The sequence below is a fragment of the Priapulus caudatus genome, unplaced genomic scaffold, assembly GCF_000485595.1.
Source record: "Priapulus caudatus unplaced genomic scaffold, Priapulus_caudatus-5.0.1 Scaffold641, whole genome shotgun sequence".
NCBI lineage: Eukaryota > Metazoa > Priapulida > Priapulimorpha > Priapulimorphida > Priapulidae > Priapulus > Priapulus caudatus.
The window spans coordinates 82,452-92,478 of NW_014577702.1; the positions used below are offsets into that span (position 1 = coordinate 82,452).

General features: G+C 46.1%; 1 protein-coding gene across 1 annotated transcript in view; it reads left to right on the forward strand.

Moving 5' to 3' along the window:
* Window positions 1–10,027, forward strand: part of LOC106812378 (protein furry-like) — a gene marked incomplete in the record, with an annotated part of 82,470 nt that overhangs the window by 64,423 nt on the left and 8,020 nt on the right. Inside the window, 17 exon segments of the mRNA XM_014816237.1 lie at window positions 67–167; window positions 349–534; window positions 920–1,124; window positions 1,572–1,782; window positions 1,993–2,207; window positions 2,513–2,646; window positions 3,277–3,497; window positions 3,833–3,943; window positions 4,360–4,459; window positions 4,839–4,936; window positions 5,935–6,102; window positions 7,104–7,247; window positions 7,562–7,742; window positions 8,156–8,340; window positions 8,564–8,638; window positions 8,901–9,086; window positions 9,533–9,705. Coding sequence (XP_014671723.1) covers window positions 67–167; window positions 349–534; window positions 920–1,124; window positions 1,572–1,782; window positions 1,993–2,207; window positions 2,513–2,646; window positions 3,277–3,497; window positions 3,833–3,943; window positions 4,360–4,459; window positions 4,839–4,936; window positions 5,935–6,102; window positions 7,104–7,247; window positions 7,562–7,742; window positions 8,156–8,340; window positions 8,564–8,638; window positions 8,901–9,086; window positions 9,533–9,705 — 2,694 coding nt within the window.

Sequence of the window (10,027 nt, forward strand, 5' to 3'; positions counted from 1 at the left end):
TCTATGTTGTTTATCCATTAAGACACTGTCGATGCTAGCAATGTAAACATATTGTGTTTATTGTAGGTGCAGTCTGGCTGTAAATCTACTCACAGACTTGCTAGTGGACGGTGTGGAGGTTGACTGGTCCATACATCTGCCCCTCATGCTACACATGGTGTTCCTAGGTATACCGACTGTAGTAACTTCACACGGCTCATATAACATGCTCACAGAGCGCTTGGATTCTAGATTTTTAAACTGCTCACAGAGGGCTTTGACATTAGCTAATCATTTTTAAACATACTTGAAGCTAAATGGGCAGGCAATAGTAGGTGTTGCTTCAATTTGTCGGTGATTTTCGCGCAGGACTGGATCACTCGCGGCCACTCGTGCATGAACATTGCAAGAAGCTGCTGCTGAACCTGCTCATAGTGCTGTCAGGTCACAACGACCACCATGCCGTCGCTAGGATACTGCTTGCCAACAGACACATCAACGACACGTTCATACTGACCACCCACAGTGGCGTCTCCAAGGAATACAACTTCATTGGTATGTTACCGTGGTAACACTTGGCGGTTCTCTCGTTGTAGTCTGTTAGGAGATTATTATGTCTAATGTTGATCCGCATGTTAATATTTCTTCTTTTGCTCCTCACGTCCATATTTTTACGGTTGTTCCCACCGTTGTTCATGATTGTTCATGTTCACGTGTTCCACTCACACAGTCACCTAAGAAGGTGAAAAGTTGATAGAGCAGCAATGTCACCCAGTCTAGATTCTGTTGTTCCCACCATTGTTCATGGTTGTTCATGCTCACGTGTTCCGCTCACAGAGTCGCCTGAGAAGGTGGAGAGTGGTTTGAGCAGCAACGTTGGCATGTCTACATTCCTACTGTTGTTCCCACGGTTGTTCATGCTCACGTGTTCCGCTCACAGAGTCGCCTGAGAAGGTGGAGAGTGGTTTGAGCAGCAACGTTGGCATGTCTACGTTCAGCGTGAACTCGGTGGCGACGCTGACGCCGGAGTCCGTGCAGCAGCAGCAGCAGCAGCAGCAGCAGCAGCAGCGGTCGGTACTCGATGTCGAGGAGATGACGAGCGTAGAGGAGATCACGCTCTCCCTCGTCGACTTCATCGCATCCAGGTACGCAGGGCAGTGAGTCGGAGGGCTGCTAGATAGGTGGCTCTAGTAGTAGTAGTAGTAATAACAATAATAGTAATAATAATTGTTATTATTGTTATTGTTATTATTATCATGATCATTGTTCATATGATTCATTATGATAGTATTAATTACTTATTAATAATTATTACTGTTCGTAGAAATAATGATAATGATGATGAAAATAACAACAACAACAATAATAATGTTAATAATAATAATAATAGTAATAATATATAATGATAATAGTACTAACAGTAATTTATTAATAAAGCTGATAATTACGACAAAAACAGCAACAATAATAATAATAATAATAGTTCACGTAGCTCGTAGTACATGTACATACAACTACAGCATGGCCAGTGGTTGGTGTCCCCGTCACCATTGTCACGTGGATTCGAACGTATTCGTGCTTGTTCACGGTAGGAAATCTCGGCCGATGTGGAGTTACGAGGACATCACGTCGAAGACGTGGGCGGTGACAAGCTGTGAACAGATGGAGGCCTTCCTCAAGCACATCGTTCGCGTGTTCCGCGAATCGCTGCCGCACGCCGCCCTTGAACAACGCTGGGCGCAGGTTGCCCTGCAGGTGGCGCTGTCGTGCTCGTCGCGCCATTACGCCGGCCGCTCGTTCCAGGTGAGTCTCTATCCTCGGCCATTCTCTTTGTTTTGGAATGTAACTGTCATCTTTTCACGTGGATACTATACGACTATATACTACATACCACACGATATACTACATGTATACTATACATACATACACGATATACTATATTATCGGACTGCTACGTTGTTTCTGTGTTGTGAGTCGCGCACGCGACGATGATGGTGGCTCCATCTGTTGCAGCTGTTCCGGGCTCTGCGCGTGCCCCTGACGTCACGCATGCTGTCTGAGATCCTCTCGCGGCTGATAGAGACGGTGGCGGAGCAGGGAGAGGACATGCAGGGCTACGTGACGGAGATAATGCTCACGCTGGAAGCTAGCGTCGCAAACCTCGACGCAGACTTCCGCCCCATAGACTACAAAGAGCTGTTCAAGTCTACACCGAACCTCAACAACAGGTGAGGGGCACAGTGCGAGAGCAAGCGTGGGAAGAGGAAGCAGGGAAAGTTGGGAGAGCAATGAGGAGCAGGGGCGGGAGAAAGAGAAGGAGAAGAGGCGGAAGAAGGAGGGAAGGAGGGACAGTTTGTGGGAATGTGGTATTAATGCAATGTATTAATTTGTCATTGAGGGTGAGCATACATGCGTGCGTACACATTCCTTAGTGCGTGCTCTTGCGGAGTGTGCCTGCACGTGTGTGCACCGTCCACTGTATGTACGTATAAATAGTTTATCACTAACATACCCTATGTGTATCTGCGGTCAGGTTCAGTAGGCTGGCTATCCCACTGAGTCGGTCGTACACCGGTCACCCTCGTAGTGCCAGCTACTCTGTCTCCTACGCCACGGGACAGAAGCTTCTCAGCAGCGCTACCACCAGCCCCACCGCCGACAAGAAAAGTAAGTGCTTCCACCTACCCACCAGCCTCGCTGCTCATAATGAAACTGCTGATAGCCGATTATAATGACCGAACTGCCGGATGAATATGATGTGGTAACGGTCTTCATTTCTTTCGACGCGCCGTAGTTCTTCTCTCGTTTCTCTTCGCGCTCAATGAGGTTTCCGTCTTTGATCAGTAATTTTTTCGTTTCATGTCTCCCTCAGTCATTTTTGTGTTTCATTCAGTCGTTTTTCCGTTGCTGTTGTCACTTGGTCGTGTTTTCATTTCTTTTGTGGCTCGTTCATTTCTCCATTCCTCTTCTTACGCAGCCGACTTTCCATTTTGCTTGCCACTCAGTTATTTTTCTGTCTTGCTCTCCACTCAGCCATGTCTCAATTTCTCTTCACTCGGCAAATATTCCTTTTCTCTTCCAACTCACTATATCCCATTTCTCTTCTCACTCGAGCGTTTCACATTTTTCACTAAAAACAATTTACTGAAGCCGAGGCCGCCCACCTGGCGCAAGCCCCCTTGAGTGTAACACATCACGAACTTCATGATGTCAAAAATGGGAGATAAAAAATTTCGATAGTAAGTTAATATCTTGGATTTAACACAAGATAAATATGAATTCATGTTTTTCGCGCAGTCGCTGACAAGCTGAAGAAACCGACTGAGATCATGGACAGTCGTAAGTCTACGAACATGTGTCGCTCGCGCAGTGCCCAGTCGCTCAAGATGATGACGTCGGACCAGGGTAACCAGGACGACAAGCTGTCGATCCTCTCGCAGATGTTCTGGATCGCCGTCTCGCTGCTGGAGTCGGACTACGAACACGAGTTCTGCCTCGCGATACGTCTGCTCACGAAGGTGAGTCATGCGTTAGAGAGCCGTGGAAGCTTTTACCTCTAATCCCCGTGTCTCCCCACATTCCTGTTCAACGGATCCTGGATTCGTCCACGGCACACGCTGTCAATTCGATCCTGTGTCACCCCCATTCCTGTTCAACGGATCCTGGATTCGTCCATGGTACACGCTGTCAATTCGATCCTGTGTCACCCCCATTCCTGTTGAACGGATCCTGGATTCGTCCACGGCACACGCTGTCAATTCGAAAGTGTGCGCTTGTGCAGTCCAGATGAATAGTGTATGCGGCTTGACATGCATATGTGTGTGGCATGTATTAACTGTTACTCTTTTGACAGATTCTGAAGCACGTACAGTTGGACAGGCCAGACTATAGAGAGAAGCTGGATAAGATTCTACAGCAGCTAAAGTGGAAGGACTACCCAGGAGTGCAAGCTCTGCTACTAAAGGTAACGCACAGTTTCTAAAGAAACCAAACAGAGAATCATTTACCATCAGTTCAAGACATAGTACTGAAGGCTTAGTTATTGTTGTTGTTGTTGTTGTTGTTGTTGTTGTCGTTGGTGGTGGTGGTGATGGTGTTGTCGTTGGTGGTGGTGGTGATGGTGTTGTTGTTGTTGTTGGCGTTGGTGGTGGTGGTGGTGGTGATGGTGTTGTTGTTGTTGTTGGCGTTGGTGGTGGTGGTGGTGGTGATGGTGTTGTTGTTGTTGTTGTTGTTGTTGTTGTTGTTGTTGTTGTTGTTGTTGTTGTTGTTGTTGTTGTTGTCGTTGGTGGTGGTGGTGATGGTGTTGTTGTTGTTGTTGTCATTTTGTCATCGCCGTCATCGTCGTTGTTGTCACGCACTGATTAATGTGGTTATCTGCAGGGTTGTACATCACCGGTAACATATGAACCTACGCTGGTGCTGTTATCTGAGCTGATCATCTATCTGGACTGTCCCATCGTGGATCCATCATGTGCAGTTGGTATGTACCATGTCACATGCTACAGAAGCTGTATAGTCAAAACACGAAATACCCATGCTACGTAATACCATGATGTCGTGAAAATATAACGGAAATGCAAGGTAATATTTACAATAAATATAATTGGGAACATGAACAACTCATGCTGTGTGTATACATTGTCTTGCGAACATAATGAAAATGCAATGTATTGTTTAAAATAAACGTAAACAGTCGCACAAATGATGGATGCTATGTGGCAGACCAGCAGAGTGAAGGGTTTGTGCTGTGTTGCAGGGCAGTATGGGTGAAGAGTTTGTGCAGGATTATATATCCTACACTGGTTCTCTATCTGTGGAGGAGAAAAGTGTATATGATGTGTTTGTGTGTTGCTCGGCAGGTTTTCCAATGAATGTGATGGCGTTACTTCCCTACATGAGCCACCATTACGAGTCGCCCAACCAGCTCTGTGTGGACAGTGCTGAGGCAATAGCACAGGTTAGATTTTATTCCTAGTAGTCTAATTTCATGTGAGTCCTAGTACTATCTTTTTGTTCCAAGTTAGATACAATGCTATTTTACTTATAATTATATATATAATATTAAGCGCGTATAAAGAAGGAGAGCGTACAACGGTGAAATGCTGAAACCATGTTGCAGTATTAGTCGAATTAATAAACTTTGACCGTTTTATTTTGACGATTCTTTGCAGTATTATTGATCAGCTGTCCTACCTTGTTAATATAAAACAAACCGCACGTCCCTACGATGCCCCTACGCTGAGATAATGAGCTGTGAAAATCTGGTATTTTCGCCGAAAACTGACTCGAGATACCTGCTGACTGCGACTGTCTCTCGCTTTGACACTTCGGGAAATCTCGCGTGTTTCTGTCAATGATTGACAAATGGAATGAATGACGTCTGTTATTGATTGCCATAGTGATGACCCCCACCTGTGCCCACCTCACGCTGGATGTAGTAAACTCTGTAGTACTGACGTAATGAGTCAGCGCTACCATGGCGCTACACAGCGGTGACCGGAAGCAACACACTGGCCACAAAGCGAGAGGGTCGCAGCAAACAGGGATCTCGAGTCGGTTTTCGGCAAAAATACCAGATTTCCACCACTCATTATCTCAGCGTAGGGTCATCGTAGGGACAAGCGGTTTGTTTTATATTAGCAAGGTAGGACAGCTGATCAATAATACCGCAAAGAATCGTCAAAATAAAACGGGCAAAGTTTCTTAATTCGACGAATACCGCAACATGGTTTCAGCATTTTACCGTTGTACGCTCTCCTTCTTTATACGCTCTTAATAATATACTTATACATATATACTATTATACTCACATTTTCTATTACTAATTTTGTGTTTTATTATAGACTTAAATTTTATCCTTTACAATCGGCCTGATAAGGTGACGGTGAGCTTTGTATTCGTGTAAAGCACAGTAATGTTCTATGTTGTCAACCTCGTTCCTATGCTGCCACACAGATGTGCCTAGAGAAGTCTAAAAAGCTTGAGAACCTGGGAACCGTGATGACACTGTACAGCCGCCGCACATTCAGCAAGGAGTACATGCAGTGGACCAAGTGTGTTGTCAAGTATCTCCATGACAACTACGAAAATCTCAGTCTGAACATGATCTCATTCCTTATGGAGGTATGTCCATCGCTCACTGCATATTACAGGCTAGACAGGTTGACACGTCTTGCCAACATGGATGTGTGTTTAGTACAGGTGTTAGAGAAGGGGCCATCCTATGTACAGGTTTCCATCATGGCTGTGTGTTTAGTACAGGTTATGGAGAAGGGCATCCTATGTACAGCGTTCGCCATCATGGGCTGTGTGTTTACGTACAGGTGTTAACGAAGGGGGCCATCCTATTGACAGGTTCGCCATCATGTGCTGTGTGTTTTGTTACTAACAAGTGTTTGGAGAAGGGGCCATCCTATTGTGACAGGTTCCCCATCATGCGCTTGTGCTTGTTTAGTACAGGTGTTGGATGAAGGGGCCCATCCCTATGTAAGGTCCCATCATGCGCTGTGTGTTTTTGTTCAACTACCAGGTGTTAGCAGAAGGGCCTGCCTAATGTACAGGTTCCGATCATGGCTGCTGTGTTTACGTACAGGTGTTGAGAAGGGGCTCATCCTCTATGTCAGGTTCCCATCATCGGTGTGTGTTTGTTAACTACAGGTGGTTGGAGATAGGGGCCATCCTATGTACAGGTTCCCATCAGAGGCTGTGGTGTTTGTTACCTACACACGGTTATGGACTGAATCGGGCCATCCTATGTCCGTTATGGTTCTTCATCATGGCTTGTTGTTTTATAGGTAACAGGTTGTTATGAGAAGCGGCCATCCTATCGTCAACGGTTCCACATCATGGATGTGTGTTTGTTTTACTACAGGTATGTGAGGAAGGGGCATCCAATGTACAGTTCCCTATCATGCTGATGTGTTTGTTACACAGGTGTTGCGAAGAAGGGGCCATCCTATGTACAGGTTCCCATCATGGCTGTGTGTTTGTTACTACAGGTATTGGAGAAGGGGCCATCCTATGTACAGGTTTCCATCATGGCTGTGTGTTTGTTACTACAGGTGTTGGAGAAGGGGCCATCCTATGTACAGGTTCCCATCATGGCTGTGTGTTTGTTACTACAGGTGTTGGAGAAGGGGCCATCCTATGTACAGGTTCCCATTATGAACATCATCTACTGTATGCTTCATTATATCGACATCAACTCTCCCTGTAACTACCAGGCTGTCAACGAGGAGCTGATACGATGTATCAGTCGCCACCTAGATGTGAGTTATACTAGATATTAGTTGATATTCGGTACTTGACTGTCAGTGATCCTCACTTCTATGTGAATAAATTTATATAAGCATGGCACATTTTAATTCACATTTGGTCACTCTTCTTGTTAATTTCACCTGTTTTAAGTATTTCAGGAATTCTATACTTAATAAGTATTTCTTCGTGTAAAAATCTTCATAATAAATAAATAAGTAAATAAATGAATAACGTAAATAAGTAAATCAAATAGTAAAATCCGCTGACAGTGAGGCGTCGATGTGACGCTGATCGTATGACTGATGTTAACTATATCGCCGAGCAGGGCAGTCACTGGAAGGAGGCATCTAAGATACTGAAGCTGGTCGTAACAAAGTCCTCATCACTAGTCGCCATCCCGCCGAAGACGAAGCTTCCAGCATCGGACATCTCCAGTATTGCCTCCCTCTCCTCCCACACATCATTCGCCGAGGCTGAGTCCATAGTGCCAAAGAAGGAGTTGCCAGGTGTGTAGAACATGAGGGAGTGGCTACGCGCGGCAACGTGGCGGAGTATAAATAAAAGGAAACTATTTTCGGGGCAGACAGTACCTGTGTTCCTCTTAACTGCATCTTTTTTCCCATGTGAATCTGGTGAACCCATTTCCAGCTTCCTCTGTCTTTTGAAGACCTATATCCTTCTTTACCTGTATCTCTTTTGCACATATATCCTACTCTATCCCTATCCTCCAAACCCCTGTCCACATAATGTAGGCCTACCTACCTTCATTCTCGGAAACTCGTCACCATGTCGTAGGTCTGAGCTGATGCGTGAATGCGTGACCAGTGCTTGGATTAACTTGGTTTTTATTAAGTACTAGCACAGCTCTAACTCTCTCAGTCTTCATAGTGCAGCCTTAACCCTATCTCACCACTGACAGGTCGTACGATGGATTTCTCGTTTGATATCACGACGACGCCGATAGCCGGCCGTAAGTACCGTCACGGCAGCCAGACGTCCGACGGAAGCAAGGAGACAAACTCCCTGGAGCTATCCCCAGGAAGAAGCTCAGCTGTCGGGCAGAACGGGACCCAGTCCGGATGGAAGCGACCTCACCTGTCCCAGGTATACGACGTCCGGGTGTATGTACAGTAATCAGCCACTGAGCTTAAAATACAATTTAAAAAATAATAAAAAATAAAAATAATAAAAAAACTATTTTTAATATTAAAATTTTAAAGTTAAAATGTTAAAGTATTAGATTATGTGCTGTGTGTAGTCTGAGTGCCATTGCTGTTTGCTGATTCAGTGCATGTGCTAATGCGTGTTTTTTCATTGTGGGTTTCAGCCAAGGACGAGGGAAAGACTAGTCAACCTGCTGACAGTGTATGGAGAGAGAGTAGGCCTAACCAAGAGCCCATCTGTAAGTAATGCCGCACTATTACCCATCTGTGAAGGTTGTAGGTACAAGATGCACGGGTGATAGGGTGTAAAAGGTTACACTCTGTCCTGTCACTAATGAGATTATGGATTAGATTTTTGTTGTGTGTGTGTGTGCTCTTAAAAGTTGTATTTATTTATAGTATTCAATAAATACTGCTATCGTAATCATGTTTTTGATCTGGTAAGAAGTGACCAGGTAGTCAGACGCCACTCTCTCTGACTCGCATGTATTCTTGCTACAGGTGATATTCAGTCAGAACAGTGACATCGCTGAGCGGCAGTCTAGCATGTGCTCAAGCAGTGAGGAGATGTCCCCTAACGAGGTGTCGCTGACAGAGAGCAAGATGGAACATGGTGGATCCACGGACAACCAGTTCGGAGTTTTCAAGGACTTTGACTTCCTAGACATTGAGCTGGAGAGTGCAGAGGTGGGGCGAAGTGGGAGGAGGAGTAGGAGGAGGAGCGGGTGGAGTAGGAGTAGAAGGGGAAGGGGAGATGATGAGGATGGAGGTGAGGGGAAGGAAGGAGGTGGAGGATGTGCAGGAACAGGAAGATATCTTGGAATACTAGTATGATCTAATACGTACTCTACTCAATTAAGTGTTGCATACATTTTTGCGTACCAACTACCAGCTCATGGCCCTCACGTATCTAACCTTCTAACCTTGTTTTGCTCATGTTAGCAATTGCATGTCAGTAGTACATTAGAGTTCATTAAGGGGAAGGGGAAAAGGAGAAGAAGGAAGAATGAGAGAGAAAGGGGAGGAAGTGGAGATGGATGAGGAGAAAGAGGAGAAAAGGGTTGTTAGTAATGTAATGTGATAACTGTCCCTCAACTGCTCAAACGCTCAGCCGTTTAACTTCATCTTCGCAGGACGATACGATGGACAACTTCAACTGGGGCGTGCGTCGTCGCTCGCTCAGCAACCTAGAGGGCGCTGTCGACTCGCTGAAGGAGTCGTCGTTGACCGGGAGTGTTCCCTGCCTCGTGACGGCGCGCGGGATGCGGGAAGAATCCAGTGATGATGAACTACACAGTGTGTCACCAGTCGATGAGGTAAGGAGGAGGGGGAATGGAGAGGGAGGAGGGGGAGGATGAGGAGGATGGAGGGGGATGAGGGGGGGACGGAGAGGGATGAGGGGGAGGGGGAACGGAGAGGGATGAGGGGGAGGCACAGGTAAGGGTGAAGGGAAGTAGAGAGGGATGAGGGGGGAGGCACAGGTAAGGGGAGGGGGAACGGAGAGGAATGAGGGGAGGCACAGGTAAGGGGAGGGGGAACGGAGAGGGATGAGGGGGAGGCACAGGTAAGGGTGAAGGGAAGTAGAGAGGGATGAGGGGGAGGCACAGGTAAGGGTGAAGGGAAGTAGA